A 20,479-nucleotide genomic window follows, 5' to 3' on the forward strand; every position below is an offset into this window, starting at 1 on the left:
TGTGCAAGGGTTTGTTTTAAGATATAATGTGTAAAACCAGAAGAAATTAACTGATACAATTTACATGTGTTCTGGGGCTACCTAGTCCTACTGACTTCATGTCATCTCAGATGCCTTGACGCATTTTAATTCTTGTAAATTTCATTTTTCTTTAATTATCATTTAAAAAATAAGACATTAAAAACCTGACAAATATCTTCTAGAAAAGGAGTGAAAGAACATGAAATTAAACACAAATTTCCTGAATCCCAGGTTCTGAATGAATGAAAAGCAATTCCTTTCCTTAGTTCTACAGAGCTGTTTACAAAAAATACCCCTATTATGTTAAAAGTGTTTGATCACTCTTCAAAAATGGTCTTCAAATATTTTAATTATATATTTTTAGGGCACTTTTGTAAATAATTACTTTTTCTTCTAAAATCTTCCTGGATGTATATTAATAATGTGATAGCAACATCTCAGCTACAAATACTTAAATGTCAAAAAGATACACTTGATATTCAATTTTGATATTGATATAACATACAGCCACTTACTGTCATATACAGATTGTGGGTAGCAGCATGTTAAAGATCACATTTTCTGTCTACCCAATTTGGAAGTCAGGCTCACATATAAACTGTCCAGCTTAGAACAAAAGCCTACTTATTCAAGACAACTAATGTTCAGCCAATATGCAATACAAACACAGAGAATCTCCTCAGGAGTGAGCATGCCTCATGGTATCAAAAAAGTCAAACACTGCCCTCACTTATAGTGATTTTACTAGTGAAAAGCATATAAAGGACTAACACAGTTGCTGAGAACAGGGTTTGGCTACAGGACTGCACATCTGAAAATGATCAGAGTCGGATGTTTGTTTTAGTTGTGGCAACAGGGTAGGAAACATTGCCATGCACATGCTACTAGAGGAAGCTTTACTAATTAGCTGTGACTTGTATGAATCAAGTCTCAGTTGTGACTAGTAGAAAATATAAATATTTCTGGTTTTATCCAGCTCTGTTTTAGGCCCACTGTGCACCATCAAGTTGCTTTTGATATACTGTCAAAATGTGTGAAAATTTAAAAAAATCTTCTACATGAAAATTTCTATGCTGTTGTTTCTGTGGGCTCTATCACTTCATCTGCTTCCCTGTCCTGTGAAGAGAGAATTTTTATTGGTTTAGTCTGTCTTTAGGGAATGCAGGACACCTTTCCTGAAAATAATAAAACCCACAAAATTTCCTTGGTGCCATTTGCTGTGTGTCTTCCTCAGCACACTGCTGGTATAAGCTATGCCAATTGTGCTTTTGATGCAGCGCTGTCCAATTATACTGAATGACCCAAAACTCATTTAAAATATGAACCTTTCAGTCTTATTGAGAGGTTAATTTATATAATGTTGACATACCTTTACATTTCCCCAGAGGATAAAGGGAAACTTTTGAACATTAATAGCAGGCTTGTGATCTATGTATATCTGATAGTTATTAATTCTTTATCTATACAAAAGGTAAGCTATAGACCTGAGGTGAATAAAAGACTTCTGGTTCAAGAGAGACTCAGGCTGACCTTGGCAGTGTCATTAATAATGAGTAGAGCTCAAACAGATTGTATAACACTGCAGAGACTTTGGAAGGAGAATATAAGGATATATGCACTTTGAGAGCCATAAACCATTGTCTTACAAAATGCCTATGCCTTAGATCATCAGAAAAAGTCACATAAAATAGTTTTGCAAGACATTTTCCAAGACACAATGCCTTGTGCATATCTGAACTTCTGTCATCTGCACAGCTACATTTAGGCATGGGTAGGTACATAAAGAGTGGACAAAAGTGCTGGTTTATATATTTATTCTGATTCTGTTTAAATTTTGTCAAGAACAAAATTAAGAAAGTGTCCAACCTCAAAAGGTTTTCTAAAATGTTTCCTGTGGATGTGGCAGTGAAATATGGTGATATGCTGAACAGTAGCAGATGATCAATGGAAAAATAACTATATTTATAATATATATGCTTATGGTGCCTACAAAGTAACAATCTAACTGCAAAAGAAAAGTGGTGTAGAGTTATTTACATGTACTTTAGTGATACTTACAATGGAAAAGGTGTCTTGGTACTCAAAGTAAAATAACAGTCTTTAAAAACTCTCTCCATTTTTACGTTCTAATAATAGTCTCATTTCAAAAGAAGAGGGAGAGACAAGGGAAATTTCCTTCACAACAAGGAATAGCTGCTTTCATATTTTTATTATTTTGGAAAAATGTAGTATTTGTATGAACATTTTAAATATTCACTGATGTATGCTAAGATATTTTCCTTTTTAATTTGGGCTTTACATCTTCAAATTGAGCAATAGCATTTTAAACTTAAATTTTCAGTGAAACTCTGGAAGAGGAAATATGATGTCTCAACATACTGTTTTCTTAAAAAAAAAAACAACAAACATAACCCCGAAATACAATGTACACACCCCCCTCCTCCCCCACAGTTCTAGTCAATAGATACTCCAGGAAGTGATCTCCATTTTTTTTTTTCTAAATGAAGTCAGCATGTTGCTATTGCTTCTTGTCTTAAAGTTCGTGTTTGATTTACCATTCAGTTTTGTAACACCATCACAGCAGACAGTTTACCACTTAAATGATAAGAGTTTCAATAGGCACTTTAGTGGAATTACGAAAAAGCTACCACTCTTCCACCATGATGCCAGAAAGCTACCTTCTTTCTAAGTCAGGTCAGTAAACTGCACCTTGTAGGCCTGAGCTTGTCTCAGTGTAATTCCAGAGTAACAAAATAACAACAACAAAAACCTGTGTATGTTACAGGATTTATCATTCTTTCTCAAATCAAACCAAAACTGACGGTATGATAAATGTAGTAACTTGCTGGAAAGAATTGCTGTCTTTTATAATCAAAGTAATTGTCTTATATAAAGCTTAGGTTTATCTTTTAAATTTGTTGTTGGTTTGCTTTTCTTTTTGTTTCACTGTTGCAGTTGTACTTAAGTGACTTTGTCAGGGTTATAACTTTCTTCTCCAAACATATCTGCCAAGATCTTAAAGCGAGGTCCCCAGTCACTCAGATAGTCATAATCCTGATCTGCCTCTGTAGTGAGGGAGTCTATAGAGCTCAGAGACTCTGCAACAGATCCGTTTCCTTCATATGCATAGGTAGCCAAGGAGTCATAAGGGGGTGCCGATGGATCTACATCATTTTCCTTCAGCCTTTGATTAATGAAATCTCTTATATCTGTGTTATCTTCCGCTGGTGGTCTGTGGCATGTAAAACGCAAGGTGTCTGGTTTTATGTCCCTGCGTATTTTATTATCTTCAATCACTTTGGGATTCCTCAGGGCACCTATGTCAAAAGCCTGGGTGTCCTCTTCTCCACCTCCTTCATCATCATAATGGATAACATTATCTCTGATGTCTTCTTTAGAGGTCATCAGGGTGTCTTTTTTCTTCTGCCGCCGTAGCGCTACATACAGTACCACAATGACTGTAACGAGACACAACTAAAGTTAAGACATGCAGAGAAATAATTCAGTACTTTGATGACACATCATTATAGCTTTCTTTGAAAGTCACAAGCAATCAAAGGGATTTTTGTCCTTAGAAAAGAGCAGTGCTTAGCAGTGCTCTAGCCAATGAAAAATTATTTGCTCTTTGATATATGAGTCTAACTTTCCTAAGTGCTTGCTGTGCTGCTGGAGAAAGTACCAAATAATTTTCCTGCTGGCCTGCTTTGCAAATGAATAGGACTTCAGGTTTTTAGTTCAGAGAAACAGAGATGTGATTTTTTAAAAAAATATTTTCTATAGAAAAATAGAGAAAAGAACCCTAAATTTACATATTGAAGACAAGAATTAAAAACTAAACCAAATCCCCCACAGTATATCTGAAAAAAAATGGAATTTTGAATAATAAATAATTTGAATAATTTCAAATTTGGAATTTTTGCAATACAGAAAAAATAATCCTCCTGTATATTTTTATACAGTACATTTCAGCCTCTTCAGGGATCTGCTTCAAAATATTACTTGTTATAAGGTTCTGGAGAGAAGAGGGGTCTAGGAGAGCTGATTGATTTTTAAGTATCATGTCCTCCAAACTCAACAGTGGTCCAACCTGAGGAGCAGGAAATCAAGAAAAGGCAGCAGGAGGCCTGCATTGATGGATAAGAAGCTCTTGACTAAGCTCAGTGATGAAAAAAGAGGCATCTAAGAGTTGACAAAAGGAACATGCGGGCCAGGAGGAATGTACAGTGACAGTCTGAACATGCAGGAATGTGTTAAGGAAAGAGAAAGCCTGCATGGCGCTGTCTCAGGAAGGACATGAAGGGCAGCAAAAAGGGTTTGTACAAGTAAGACAGAAAGAAAGGGCTGAAAGGTAAAGGTGGGCCCACTACTGAATGGGGCAGGGGAGCTGTTGCCAAATGACATGGAAAAGGCCAACCTAGTCAGCAACTTCTTTGACTCTGTCTTTTTTTGTAAAGTTGTCCTTCAGTAACTCCATGTCGCTGAGACCAGAGAGAAAGTCTGAAATACAAAAGACCTAATCCTTGGTGGAAGAGGATCAGGTTAGAGAATACTTGAACAAACTGGACACACAAGTGCATGGGATATCGTGAGATACACACATGAAGGATGAGGAGGGTGGCTGCTATCATTGTGAGGTTATTTGTGATAATTTTTGAAAGGTCTTGGTGACTGAGAAAGGTTTCTGAAAACTGGAGCAAATATCACTCCTATCTTCAAGTAGGACAAGAAGAATGAGCTAGGGATCTAGAGTGGTCAGTCAGTATCACCTTGATTTTTAGGAAAGTGATGGAGCAGATAATTCTGGAAACTAAGAAAAGGCGTAAGACCAACAGGCATGAATTTATGAAGGTGAATTTTTGCTTTGCTCACTTGATAGCCTTCCACAATAAGATGACTGGTTGATGAAGAGAGAAAAGTGCAATAATTTTATCCCAACTCTACCAAAGCTTTTGATATTATCTTTCATAACAATCTTCTCAGAATACCTGAGAAAGTGTGGACTATACAAGCAGATGGTGAGGTGGATTGCAAAGCTGCCAAACTACCAGACTTAAAAGTTGTGAGTAATATTTCAAAGACCAGATGGAGTCCAGTCTCTAATAAAGTACCACAGGATTTGGTACTGGGACTACTTTTGTTTAATATTTTCATAAATAGCCTGGATGGTGGGATGGAGTGCACCTTCAGCAAGTTTTCAGGCAATAAAAAAAGAGTGGTTGTTCCACTGTTCAAAAGGATCTCAATCAGGCTGAGGGAGTGGGCCAAAAAGAACTCTATGATGTTCAAAGAATAGAAATTACAAGTCCCACACAGAGAGAGGAGTAACTGCCCACTGTAGATGCTGTTGGCCAACTGACCAGAAAGCAGTTTGATGGATGAGGCTTTGCGATCCTGGTGGACAACAAGTTCACCATGAGCCATCAGTGTGCCTTTGTGTCAAAGATCAACAGCATTTGGGACTGCATTAGGAAAAACATTGCTAGCAGGTCTAGTGAGACGGTCATTGCCCTCTGCTCAGTTCTGCTTATGCTCACTTGGAGTTCTGGGCCCAGTTCTGGGCTCCTCCATAAAAGATGGACATGAACTCCCTGACGTGAGTCCAGTGTAGAAGCACAAATATGATTAGGGGATGGGACCATCTGCCACACAAGGAGAAGCTAAGAGAACCAGGTCTGCTCATTCTCTGCTCATTCTGGAAAAGGTACAGTGGGATCTTACCAATGTGAATAAATACCTGATGGATGGAAGTAAAGATAGAGCCAGGCTTTTCTGAGGGGTGTCCTGTTACAGGACAAGAGGCAGTGGACACAAACTGAAATGCAGAAAATTACATTAAAATGTAAGGAAAAAAGGCTTTATCACCAGGAAGTCAAGCAGAGGAATATGTTGCCCAGATAAGTTGTGGGGTATCCATCCTGCTCTAACTAGAATTGTGGCAAAGGAGACAGCATTTTTCTTGCTTCAGAAAAACGGAAGTTGTTTTGTTTAGTTTGTTTTCGGTTTTCTTTTAAATTCTTCAGAATGAGTGTATTTGTGACTATAGCTGCTACTCCATGGTAAGTGTGACCATTTGACATTTTTGTTCTGATTTGAAAAAGTATTTTTCTCACAACATAATTTTTTGACATGGAGCAGAAATCCTGAATTTTACCCACTCTTATTCAGATGCTATTTTTGTAACCCTGAGCCTTTAGTAACTTACTTAAGTGGCACCTGCCTCATCCAAATGCAATGAGGTATCCACATTATAGTCTATGTCAGGAGCTATTTTTGGGTACACATTAGGCTATCATGGGACCTTGGATGCCACTAGTATCAAAACTAGGCATAGGCCAGCATCTGTAAGATTCAATCTGATTTCTAAATCCCACATTGTGCCTGTGTAATCTTTAAAGTTGTGTTTATTTCGTTAGCAGTTCCTTCAGGCTATATTACAAGTAAGATGCACTTTTTATATGCTGTAAATAACAAAGTATATAAATATAAGGTAGAACAAGTAATAATGCCACCTTATGAAATCAATGCCTGGCTGAAATTAAAAAATCTTCCTGTGAAGGTTAATATAGATATGGCCAGTAACAGTCTATGTTACAATTATTTTCTCCTCTTCCATTTCTTCATTCTCCTTTTGCTTAAAAGATTGAGAAGAATTAAATAAAAACTCTTAATATGTTCTGACTGCTGTTACTGTCAGTAGGACGTGTCTACCTTAGTAATAATCTAAAAAATAATCTTTCAAGAAAGATATTTAGAATAATTTTAGAGAAAAAAAATATTATTTGGGTTCCACTGATTCTCTTAATGCAATAAGAGATATTGCATGGGTTAGCAGATTCATAATAATGAGCAGTGTTTTGGGATATTCTTTTAGAAATAAACAGCCACACATTTTCCATGGATTTTGTTAAAAACTAGGTGAAGCTAGTGAATAATGAGAGTAAAGCACTTTGCAGGGTTTCATGAGTACTAACCTAGAAGTATAACAATACACAACAAGATTGCAATCAAAGCTCCTGTGCTGAGGCCGACTGGTAAGAAGATTGCTTCCACATTGCAGGACTGGATGGTGCCATCAGAATCACATCTGCAAACACGGATAGTCAAAGTGTTTGTACTGCTCTGGACAGGGTAACTGCTGTCTTCAATTACTACTGGAAGAAAGTACAGCTCTTGCTGTCTTCTGCTGTAGCCATTTCTCCTGGTTTCAATCCCAGCTGTGTTGTCTGTAAAATATGGCAGTCATTAGCAGATTTTTATTGTGTACTTCACTCCATATTGTAGCTTGCATCACCCTCAGTAACAGGCTGGTATTTCATATCTGAAACTTGGTGAGTGACATGCATTACGTAATTGCCTTGCTTTGCCTTTACAGAAGGTATAGTATTCTCACTGGTACAGTTAGTTTTTGCAGAGCCTTAAACAATATTCCTTTTCTTGTAAACCTTTTAACAGCTGAAATTTCAAAGAAGATAACAATAACTAAAGAATCCCCAAACAAAACATTACAAGAGTGATTATGAAGACTTTTCAGTTTTTTTCACGTGATCTCCTTACATTCTAAACCTGTGGTCCAAAGGATTTTGATTGCATATGAATTTAGAATCATGTCTCTATCAACTAATTAATTACCTTAAAAAAAAATTCATATACATGGACAATATGCAATCATTTTAACTTTCCTGCTCTGTTAAAAATTACTAGAGAAATGAACTGAGTACTAAAAAAATCAGTACAGTTTCCATCAATTAGTCCACTTGTAGACTTCTGTAATTTGTTCCCAGTCAGTTATTGTTGCTTTTCCTGAATCAAACAAAGTAGCAAGGCAATGATATAAAGATTAAAATAATTACATTAAAAGCAAAACCAAAATTAATTTGGCAGGGAATTAATGAGATGAAAGAACTAAATGAAAGTAACCTGCTGCAATTACATTTTTTCTATCTAACCTGTATGGTTTATTATATTTCTTAAAAGATGTCACATGATGGTTTCATGCCTCAGAGGTTTGTTATGAGGTAAAAGGATTAAGGGCTCTGAATGTCACACTCAAATACTGGTATGGAGTTCTGATTAAGGACAATAAAGAGGAACCCTAAATACCCAAAATTAGGTATGTTATGATTAGATGCCGCTGAGAAGGTGCATAGCTAAAAAAATGTTTCAGGCACCTCCTGTTCATCAAACTCAAACATGGACAGGTCAAGTTCAGTTACACTTAGTTTTGAAAAGAAAAAATGGCTCAGAATAGTTTGAATCAAACAAGCTTCCATCTTCAGCTTTTTCTTTCTCTCTATGATTAATCACCTGCACTGTATAAAAAGTTTAAGAACTAATTTGAAGACATTAACTTTAATCTTATTTCTATTATTTTTTCCATATTTCTATTAGAATTATTTATATTCTTTAATTTTTTTTCCTCTAATTGAAACTCTGAAGATCACTTTAATAGCTTACAATGCAACTAAATGACTTTTCATCCTCCTTTGAGAAGAATCAATCAGTTCAACCTCTTAACTCCTTGATTTTGAACACTTTTTGTTGCTCTTTTATGACCTCTTTCAATTGTTCAAAGTTCTTTTGAGAATATGAACACAAGTGGATGTTTGAACTCTACACAGAAGAGTCTAGAAAAGTTGAGATAGCTTCTGATTTTTCAATCAGTTTGCAATAAAGTAATTCATAGGATATGTGTGAGAAAAGGAAATTCTTTCTCTTACATGAGCCATGGAGTGTGCTCCACATGAAAACTACACTCTAGAGAGCAGAGCGAGGCCAGCAAAGCAGGAAGAGGAGACCTGCAGTCCCTTTGGAAGCACTCCAGCTCTGCCAGGGCATCACTTCTATTAACAAGGTAGATTGATCTCAGTGCTGCTGAAAGGCAACCTTGAGCTTCTGTCTTGCTCCAATCCTCATTAAGTTATATTCTGAAGTTGGGGGCTTCTCTTGGGTGCAGCACAAGAATACCTGCTGAAGTATCAGACTACCCATGAGTGTCAGTTGTATAGAATAGCACAAGGATTAGGGCTTCTTGATATATTTAAAAAATTTAAATGCCACCTTTACTTGTAAAAGCATTATTTGTACTACAGTGAACAAACAGTACTCTGTCCTCAAAAAATAGAAAAAATTGCTTTCACAAAATACCTGCTGATTGCTTACATAATTGCTAACTTAATAGAAAATGGTACTTGTTTCTAAAAGGTTTTTCTGGTGAAAATAAGGTTATGTTATTGCATGTCTAAACTGCACAGAACAGATCTTTGTGCAACTTTTTGGCAAAAAAAGGCAGATGATACTGCAAGACAGGGTTTTTGTTTAAACATATTTTTTCTAATGTCTCTGCAAATCATCAACAATGAAAAAAGGTTTTTATGGGGTTTTTTTTGTTCCTTACCTTGTAACAAATCAGATTTTTTTTATTTTCCTTTTTTTTAAATAAGTGTTAAGAAGTGCTTTTAAAAGTTTATATCTTGGAGCTTTCCACTTTTTATCAGAATATTGCACTTGTTTTCATACAGTAGTGAAGCTTCATTAACAGATTACTGAGATCCAAAGTCATCTCGGTGTCAACATTACTGTTTAAACACGGAAATTTAATTATCTAATAATATTTGAACAATTTCTTCACCAAACTAACATGCTAAGTACACTTACAAAAGCTGCAATTACTATATAGACTTGCTAAGTTTAAAAATTCTTTTGATTATTTAAATCTGTTAAAATTATCTGAGATAATTTCTTTTTAAAGCAGAAGTTTGTTATTATTTTAAAAAACCCAAAAGAACAGCTTAACAACAACTTATCCTTTAACTTGGTGAAGTTAAAGGATATTTTTAAAAACAGACAAGGGAAAAAAAAGAAATTAAAGCTCTTATTTTAAAGAAATCTTTACCAAAAAAATTAAAGGTTTTTAGAAATGCATAGTATTTATGTTATAAGACTATATAATTGTGAAGATTCTACCCATAAGGGCCTTGAACTAAGTTCAAGAGCAGAGTAATGCCCTGATCTTCCAGGAACAGAAGTAAGGGAACCTGGATCTGTTGTCAAGTCATCCTTCATATTCATTGAGCTGTCTGTCTGAAGAAAACTGTTTCAATGCCCTTTGATAAAATGCATTAGATCTACCCAGTTTTGGTTTTATAAGATACTATTATTCATGTCTACAATATTAGGAATGGTTTCACTGTATTCTCTATTTACAAATCCTTAAGTGATGTTCTTGGCTCATTGGTTCAATCTTTTTAAGTGTCTATGACACACAAAGATAAAGTCACTATTAAGTTTGGGAATAAACAATTTTCATTGTATCAGTTCACAGGACAGCTATACATAAAGAGAAAATAAGCACAGTTTGTTTTTTCAAATTTATTTCTTCCTGATGTTTCTCCAGGATTAATAGTGGTTAGCTTATGTTGTTTGCTTTAGTTTTCTATTATATAATAATGTCAATAGCGCGTGGCTTCAAAAATTATGTGTGCCATATACATAATCTAAATACTTTCTTTTTTAAAGGCTAAAAAAAGGCTCTTGCAATTTTATTTCAATTGGTGTATTATTAATTTATAGCAGTTTTACGGGCTTGGGTCACTTAATTCACAAGAAAGGAACTTTTACTTCACAAACAATGTAACCTCAAATTTAAATTGAAAACTGCAATTAAAGAATTAAGAATTATATACTTTTTTAGATAGTGATACTTATAACCTGCACAGTCAAAAACAAAGTTTTTGAACTTTGTTGGATGGCTTTAGGTGTTCTTTCTTTGAAGTGTCATTTAAATTTAAAGTTCTTCTATTAGTTCAAATACTTCCTTTTCTTTTATTTTATTAAAGTAGTTAGTAGTTAAAATTTACTACAGGTTCAGTTAATCTATGTCTGTTCAGAAAACCACATTCTTGGAGATGCTTACAGCAGAAAAAAAGATTAATTTTTTTTCTTGTTTTTTTCTTTGCCATCTAACAAGAGATGTTCAAGTTAATTTGAATAAAAAAGAATATTCAGTTATGACAAAAGTTGGAACAAAAATCAGGGATGTCAGTTGTATAAATTTCCATGTTATTAAGGGTGTTGTACTTTAGCAGTCCATATTTAGAGGTCACTGTACTGCGGGACTATGTATCCTTAAGAAAGCACAACATCTGGGTACTTTGAAAATGGTTAGCAAAGTCATAGTATTTAAACAAGACAGAAAGAGTGCCTTGTTTAAAGGTATACCTGCATTGGCATATGGATTCTTCCTGAGATACTGAATGATAAAAGGAAGAAAATAAAACAGGTAGCAGTGTTTTTGAAGGCCTGAAGGGAAATCTCAGCCTTTGGTGTTCTGACAATTCCTGCCCCTAAAAATAAGAAAAGGTGCAAGACCGGAATTTATATTAATATAAGTCCCAGAGAGTTTAGCAATTAGAAATGTCAAAGAAAAACGTTAGGTCTGCAAACACAACTGTAATTGAAAGTGAGCATATTTGTCATTGTCACTACAGTCTGCTGCTCTGACAGAGAGTTGTGGGTAACCAACTTACTTCTGTAGTCATGGACTGTGAAGTTTGGTTTGTTGGAAGCCTCAGATGACAGTTTGAAGGAAAACCTTTGCCCAGCTGGTGACAAATCTTTATCTGCTGCGGTGATGGTCTGTATCACCTGAAACCAGATTAATTCTGTCATCAGTTCATTCTTCCTAAAGAAGCAGTTTTGTAGAAGTGCAAAGTGAACATCAAATGAAACTGTTGAAAGTGAGATCTTGCTGGATTACTGTCATTCACTTAAAACACTGCACAGTGGAAGCAAGAAGTCTGAATTCTATAACCACCAGAGAACTCAGAAGGTCTTGCTTTTACATATCTGATAACAATCAGAAAGATTTACTGTATATTCATGGTATTTAATAGTTATTATTTATATTGAAATTCTAGTGATGGCTTTCGGTTGAATGGTTATACCTCACTTTATCTGCTACTACTTCTGTCACAATTACAACCCTTTAAGAAAGGGGTGCTTTCTCCTCTCATAGCTGTTAAATGCACAGTAAAGGGTGGTTCAGGCCCATATAATAGGAGAAATTTAAAAAAAATATACTGCAAATTGACCATAAAAGTCAACAAATAGACTTCCAAGATGTATTTCCAACACAAACATTTTGTTTGTAGAAGAATTCTGCCCATGATGTACTTTTTAAACCCAGAAATTTCTACTGATATAAATAATAAGGAAAGAAAAAGCAAAAGAGCAAGCATCACAAATTTGAAATACCTGTCCTGGCTTGGCATTTTCACATACAGATGTCTCATATGGAACTGAAATTTCAGGAGGAAACTCGTTGACATCCAAAACATTTATTATAACATTGACTTTGCTGGTTAATAGTGGGTTACCTATAAATAATATTAGAAGAAAAACATTACGTTTGTTGTCATCACCGTCTCATAAGCTGTCATAAACTTGTGATCTCAGTACTGTGGCTCCCAAATGCCTTTGATTTCCATTTATTTCTGATTTGAACTAAGAAGAAAACAGAATCAAACTTATCAATTTGTGTCAGACTTTGATCCATTACTCTTCATGGGTTAAGGAATCAATCAGCGTGATTATGTTTATCAGAGCATAAATGGAAAAAAAGTTGAACCTGTTATTAAGAATGCAAACTTTTCTCAGATCACTTTTCATTAAGCCTGTGGAAAACACTTCCAATGACTAAAACTAAATTCTGTTTTCCACAACTAAATGCAGAAAATCAATATTTATTGCCTAGACATTGTATAAATCTTCAAGATATTAAGGGGGTAGGCAGAGCATACCAATTTAGAAGACAGAAAAAGAGAGAAGGATATGGAAAAACAAAATCTCTTTGAAAGCCAGACAGAGCCAGTGTTAAATTTAGCAATGAAACACACACAGCTATCATTCAACTATTTGGCCATGTTGTGGAAGATATTTCTTTAACTGCAAAAGTAATTGCAGGCAGCAAATACTTTCGTGCAAAAGAAATGTTAAACAACATGAATGTTGTTAATGTTAATGTTAAACAGTACACACCATTTTGTTTCCACTGTCCTTCCTCTATAGATAATCTTCATCAGTCACTAAATGCATTTTAAAAACAAGTTTACTCACAAATGCAATATCTGACCTGAGACACTAGTACAATACAAAGCAGAAAATGTTCTCTTTTACTTTATGCTGAGACCTCCTGCAAAATAGTTAATACATGAAAAATAGTATAGCTGGTGAGTCAAAAGTATAATTCTTTTATCTTTTTTCACTTAAGATGAATGGCAAAGACAGTTAACTACTGAAAAAATCTATGCTATAAGTCAGGGTGTTGTAGGAATGGCAGCAAGGGATCATGCTTAAGTATAAGAGGAGCTGTCTTGAATCTTCAGGAATAAATCACAGAATCATAGAATGGCTTGGGTGGGAAGGAACTTAAAAGATCATCTAGTTCCAAGCCCCCTGCCACATGCAGAGACACCTTCCACTAGACCAGATTTCTCAAAATCCCTTGCAACTTGGTCTTGGACACTTCTAGGGATGGGGCACTCACAACTCCTCTGGGCAACCTGTGCCAGTGACTCAGCACCCTCACTGTAAAGAATTTCTACCTCATACCCAATCCAAATCTACTCTCATTCAGTTTGAAGCCATTCCCCCTTGTCCTGTCATTACATGTTGCTGTCAAAAGTCCAGCTTTCTTGTACGCTTCCTTCAGGTACTGGAAGGAAACAATTAGGTCATCCCAGCGCGTTCTCTTCTCCAGGCTGTAAAAACTCAATTGTCTCAGCCTGTCTTCATAGGAGACATGCTCCAACCCTCTGATCATCTTCATGGCCCTCAATGGACCCTTCAAATTATTTGCATTGGACACCTGCTTTGCACCTTGGCAATTCTTTTGTTTATAACTAACACAGCAAGGGGCAAGTCTCTTCATGTTGTCACTGTAAAAAATTTGCATGCTTTCTTCCTTATTCTTAGGAACTACTAAATGCAGTAGTAGTTTCATGAGATCTCTGTCAAAACCAAAGCTATTCCCCAACGATTTCTTAGTTACATAGGACTAGCTACAAGATGAACTTTGTTTTACTTATTTAACAAGCAGTAGGTAAACTGACCAAGCTATAAACACAGCTTGTAACCTAGAAGACAACAAAAATGCACTACCCAGATCACACTTTTGTAGTCCCTACCTATGAATTTAATAGAGAAATATTTAATATTTAATAGAGAAAATATATAATGACATCTCTTTGAATTCTCATTCATTTCCAATTCAGCATCATCTCTACTTGCAGAATGTCTCTGTGGAGGAGGGCATTGTGCAGTACAATCAAAGACACAGTTTGGTCTAGCAGCTAGGAAATTGGGTACTCATTCTTTAAAAGCCTAAAGAGCTGGAAGAAATCTAGATCACTTGTTCACAGTTGAATTGGTTCCTTTGCTAACAGGAATTAAAGGGCAACACCTCTATAGAGAGATGAGAAAATCCCTGAACAGGTCAAATTCACACAGCTACCAGGAGAAACAATCTGACCTAAAACTTGCCTCCGAGCAGTACTCACTGAAAAGGAGATATAACTGACATGGAGAAACTCAGGTTTTGTTTTAGATGTTTTTGTGTGTCTGTTCATTTTAAGGTATAACACTGAGAAACAGGGGTTCAGGACATATTCTTCAAACCGATTAGAGACTAATGCGTTGCCACCAAAATACAGGCATAGATGTCCATTTCCTTTTAGGAATATGTTCACAGTGCCTTTCCAATAAAACTTTTGAATGTATTCAAAATGTATGCATCATGTACATGAAAATATCAGATGATTTTGATAATTTCTGTTAGACATATCAGTTTCTTTAAGAAGATTTTTAGGTCATATTTTTGTAAACTATCTTGTATAAATTACTTTTTTCTACTTTTTGCAACAGTTTAGGTAGTATGTGACCTATATTTTTAAAATAAACAGAAGTATTTGACTTTTTCCCCCCCCTTAAAATCACAACAGGATAGCATGCTCTGGAAATATGCATGAATATGAGTATAAATTTGAAATTTATTTCTCACTGATGGTATCTGATTTATTCTCTGTAGTTCTTTGAAAGCTATATTAGAGGCAAAAATCTTCTATTCATAAGTATTTTTGCAAACTAGAATTTTACCTTGCATAAATGGTCTGGAAAAGTCAGATATGAAAGTAAACAGAACCACCAGAGCCTAAGATGAACCTACTTTAGGTTTTCATTTTGTTTATATGATTTTCTTTCTAGTTTGCACTAACATCACTTTAACTACTTGTGTATATAAATAAAGACTACAAGAAGATTGTGTACAGCTTTGAATTACTATGTAATACCAAAGACCTGTAATACTTGATGTGAACAAGCATGAAGAATTGCATTTAAAACACTACTTTGCAGACTTGACCTCCATTTTCTCTGGTTTTTGGTTGTTGTTTCTCTCAAAATCAAGTCTTCATGGACCCTGTGAACACAATTGTGATGTACATACTACTGTCAGTGAGTGAGTCACTAAAAACATCTGCTTTTGCCTTTAAACCTAGATTACACAGATGAGAAGACAAACTGGTTAAATCATGAGTGTAGAAATTAAGAAACTGATTTCATGTTTCGATTCTTCCTGTAAGATATAGGGAAATTAGTTAGCTTCATTAATTTATTTAATCAACCTAATTAATTAGCTGACTTAATTTTCCCTTGTTTTTCCTGTCTGTAAGACAGTGACCATCCTGCTTCATTTTTTTTTTTGCTTGATTACCATCATTTGTCAGCATCATAATGGTTCAAAGCTCTTACAGCAGTAGAAAACATGTAACATCTTTGAATAATGAACTTGTGAAAATCCAAGGTATCTGAGAAAATAGATACTGACTATTGAGGGGAACTACTGATTATTTAATCCCAGTTATGGTACGCTGGAGATCAACTCCATCTTGAGATTTAAGGTGAGGTTTCTTTAACATTCTCAAAATTTGGGCCTAGACATAGGGAAGTTAGGAAGATGGTTTAGACAGGAAAGATTATTACGTCATTTTTACTCTTAAATTATGACTTGAGGATAGGAAAGCAGAATTAAGTTCTTATGAATTTTATCTATCTCCTCTTTCGTAAAATGGAAAAAACATTCCCATATTAGGTAATTAGGCAGCATATGGAGGAAATTTTAACACTGCACTGTGATTTTTTTATGCCACTATTCTCCTATAGCAGCTCTTGGTACAGTTTTAGCCTGGGGCAACCAGTGGTCTTGTGGACAATTCACATGCATATGCTGGGAATTAGTAAGGGTGGGGACTACTCTTAAAGGGGGACTCTGGAAGGTAAGAAGGCATAGAAATAAGTTACTTAATGGCAGCTGGCCTTTGTACTTGAAATGAATGAGAGCCATGCTCAATTTATTAATTTGGATAGGTTCTGTGGCATCAAAAATGTTCAGAAACAGCAACCATGCAGACTACTAGAGTGTTGATTTATTTTAATTATAAAGAAATAAAACAACAAGCTAAAGTTAAATATAGCCACATAATGAAAAAAAGTCAGAGGAATTGGGAAGTGAAATGGGGGAAAATAATGTGAGTCTGAAACAACCTTCACCTACTCAAGCACTTTGTTCTATATAAAACCTGAACTTTATATTTATGCATGGGTTAGGGATGTTCTACATTCAGCTGCCTTCTCAGCATCATCCATCTCCTTCTTAAAAACATCTCCATTCAGGGACAATTCAAGTAAAGTTAGTTTACAGAATGACCATTAGGATGTGCCTAAAAAGTGTAGGAGGTGTTGCTTTTCTCTAACAATGAGAAAACAAAATCTTAGCAATGATGTTTTTAAATAACGTAATCTGACTGCTACTAGTCATGAGTCTAGTCTTATTTTATGAAGATATATTATATTTGTAAAATTATATATTATATATATATATTTCCTTATAGAGAGATAAGTCACCAGGAAGTGGAAATACTTCAATAACAATACTGTCTGTTCTTCTCTGAAGACAGTTTATGCAGCTAATTTCAATAATGGGCCATCTATTTTTCTAGTCATGTATATGCCAAAGCACTTCTCAGTGCATTTTTGCTGTGATAAAGGATGACAGTTTCAGTTTCTATGCCAGCACTGGACAGCAATTTTTTATATCAATATTTCTTCAAATATAGCAATTTCTCCTCAATTTTTTTCAATTTTGTTCTCTCTAACCATTATTTTTTGCTTTTGTGCACTGTGTCATCCCTCAATCCTCCATCTTTTATCCTACGCTCTTAGTCAGACAATTGCACATAATGTTTTGACAATTACTGTACTTCAAATCCTACCACATTTTGCCAGGTACTAGTATAGTAGAGGTATGGCAATTGTTACCATTACAGATAATGGTCAATGTATGAATATTTTGGGATCTGCTGCAGTAAAGCACAGATATGCTTTAGGTGCAGATTCTTAGCATAGCAATTGATAAAATTGGGGATATCAAAATATATACTATTTGCTACAGCTCTGCTTAAATGTCATATTATTATATATATGTGTCCATGGGCAAATAAATTTCAGGGTTTTTGATATCTTTAATTACTCTTGGGAATAATAAACAGATTTAAATCTGTTTATTAAAGTTTACGAAAGTTTACTAAAACTGTTTCCCTTGCTGCAGGAAAAAGAAATTATAAATCTCAAATGTCCTTTTCCCACTACTAAGCCTAAATAGTTAAGTTTTAATGAAACACAGATCATGATGAGACCTTCTTTCTGCATCTACCTGCCTTTCAGTTTCTCTGGAAACAAATTACTGTTCTGCTAGTTTTTCTGTGAATACACACCTACACATGTATCTCCATGGACTCAACCACTTTTGAAGCTTAGGCTTCTCTGTTAGTGTATGTCTTTACCAATCTAGTGATAAAATTCAAGTGTTCATTTGACTGGTGTTCTCTTTATATTTTCAGGTTCCAAGGAGTAAACCCATGGTTGTTTTTGAGATAACTATAACTGAGAATTCATGATTTTTTTTTAAATCTGAAATAATATATACCATCTCTGCTTCCCAAGTCTTTCTCTCTGTTAGTAGCATGTATTAACATTTGAAGACCCAGCTAAGCAATTAATTAAAAATACCTATGTTATTTGCTACAGAAATAACATGTATGCCTTTTCTGACACATAAACAACACAGAATGAATCAGAAATACAGCAGGATCCCCTTCTACAGCCTATTGATGTCAACAGAAAGAATTCGGTGGCCTTTAAACAACTGCTGAGTGAACAAAAGACTTGTATTCAAAGCATGAGATACACCCATGAGAGTTACAGTTGGACAAGACCATGAATGAGAAATGTCACACACATGGATGGCAATTAGTAAAGTTGCAGGTACATAATATAGTGAAAGAAGGGACTTCTTATAAAAAAAAGACTATGAAAAAGACAAAAAGACAAGAAATGAAACTATCCCACCACAAATCACATAGGAAAAGAAACGGTTAGGCATAAAATTTTGGGCAGAGAGAAGAGAGCAGAGATGCAGCACACTGATTAGTTCATTTAGGGTATTAAATCTTGACTTACTTGTAGTGTACTTTCTGTCTGACTATCAAATTACTCTTTAGATTATTCTTCCTTCAAAAAGCACATTGACTGACCTGTTATTTGACTAACCTAATTTCCTATGAAGTGACTTACAAAATCAGAAATCAGAACTGGAAGTCATCCATACAGCTCCTCCTACTCTCCATGCTGACAAAATGTTTTTCAGCTTCTAAAGGAACTGTGGTTACATGAGGTCTGCTAGCAAAACCTTACTAAAGAGGGCTGATTGAACATCACAATTATCCTCATGAGTCTGGGAAAATGATATTCATTGAACCTTCTTAAATAAATTCTTGGCAATTCAAGTACTCCTCACATTATATTTATACCTGAGCATTATATTCTGAGAAAAATACCATATTAGCATATTAATTAAGTTTGTGTCATACTTACTAACTTTACTTGCAATTATAGAGAAATTGTATTGTGCTGTGCTTTCTCTGTCCAGTAATTCATTAGTAGCAATGGTTCCTTCAGTAGCATCTATTGTAAAGTAGCTGTCCACATCGTTCTTCCAATCCATGAAGTATCTGTATGTGAAAAATATTAAAGAAAGTAGATGCAAATGTGCAAAGATTACTCATTTATCATAGCAGCAGTGTAACTGCCTCAAGTTCTGTTATTTTTCTCTTTGCAGCTATTACCATCCTTGCAGGAAGATGACAATAAAGAACGATTTATTTATTTCTTTTTTTGCTGGGCTGGAATGCTCAAGGGGAAATGGGATATAATAAAAGGTTTAGTACTCCTGGTGTTCAGATTATTTGAAAACCTTGAAGTCCCAAGAAGTTAATGCACATCTTCTGTGACCCTGATTACTTGTATCAGCCACTTTGGAAGCACTATACAGGCTTAGAGGGAAAAAGAGAAAAGGTATGTGAAATAGGGCTTGAGGTGGTGAGTGGTGATGAAGAGTGTGCAAGATCCAGTCTCTTTACATCCATTTGTAGCTGCAGTGGGCTGGTCATAGCCTCACAAAGAGGTGCCCTAAAGGATTTTGGCAGAGTAACAGCAAGGGAGATGGAGAAGAGTATGCTTATTCCCACACACATATATAGTATCAATAAATTGTATTTTGCCTTTGAGAAGAATAGGCACCTTTCACTGGACCTGTGAGGAACAGGGAAATGCCATTGTTTCGTGTCGTTTTGTTTTGTTTTGTTTTGTTTTATTTTGTTTTGTTTTTCTGAACCCTTATTTGTCAAGAAGTATGAACATAGAACAGATTTAAAACTAGGAAGGTTTATTTATTTATTTTTCTCTAGCGAGGAATAGAAAGCAGAGATGTACCGGTAACATAGCTGCTTAAAAGCAGTGTGATAACTATCCCAAGCCCATTTCCCTTAAATGCTAATTAATTTGAAAGTCTATTTTCACATTTGATGCTACTGTTTGCAGTCATAACACGATAGTATTTTTTCTGATGCAATTGCCTCCAGCTACTAGTTTCGTTTTCATTGTTAGTCTCTTCATACCTTGATAGTGTTTCTCAAAAACTAGATTGGATGAAATTGAGAAAGCCATTTGAGAGCAGTAGCAATAAGAACAAAATGGCACTCACCAAGTACATTCAGAAGATTATAAAGCCTAGAGTACAACTTCTACGACACCTCGTTTCATGTAAACCAGTGAGAATACGAATAAAAGCTGCTTTTTCTATGTCTAATTAGAGTTATTTTTGTATTTAATATAGAGGGAATGGAATGATAAATACTGTGTTTACTTCTGTAAGAGGAAGCAATGGTAGAAAGGAATATATGACATATTCATAAAGAAAATATTTCTACTTGGTACTAAGAATGCCAATACCTCTGGAAGACTGGAAGAGCAAAAAAGCCACAAATAAGGTGATGTGCTTGTTTGGAGA

The 20,479-nt window shown here is 35.1% G+C and overlaps 1 protein-coding gene across 11 annotated transcripts in view; it reads right to left on the bottom strand.

Annotated features, from left to right (window-relative positions):
• Positions 1-2,211: 2,211 nt before the first annotated feature.
• Positions 2,212-20,479, bottom strand: part of CDH12 (cadherin 12) — a 638,254-nt gene continuing 619,986 nt past the window's right edge. For all 11 annotated transcript variants that reach the window (XM_072924059.1, XM_072924061.1, XM_072924060.1 and 8 more), the window contains 5 exons: positions 19,006-19,142; positions 12,274-12,395; positions 11,547-11,664; positions 6,993-7,244; positions 2,212-3,479 (listed from right to left, as the gene is read on the bottom strand). In XM_072924059.1, coding sequence (XP_072780160.1) covers positions 2,983-3,479; positions 6,993-7,244; positions 11,547-11,664; positions 12,274-12,395; positions 19,006-19,142 — 1,126 coding nt within the window. In that variant the 3' untranslated portion in view covers positions 2,212-2,982. The remainder of the gene's footprint in view (positions 3,480-6,992; positions 7,245-11,546; positions 11,665-12,273; positions 12,396-19,005; positions 19,143-20,479) is intronic.

Source organism: Taeniopygia guttata, chromosome 2 (assembly GCF_048771995.1).
Source record: "Taeniopygia guttata chromosome 2, bTaeGut7.mat, whole genome shotgun sequence".
Classification (NCBI taxonomy): domain Eukaryota; kingdom Metazoa; phylum Chordata; class Aves; order Passeriformes; family Estrildidae; genus Taeniopygia; species Taeniopygia guttata.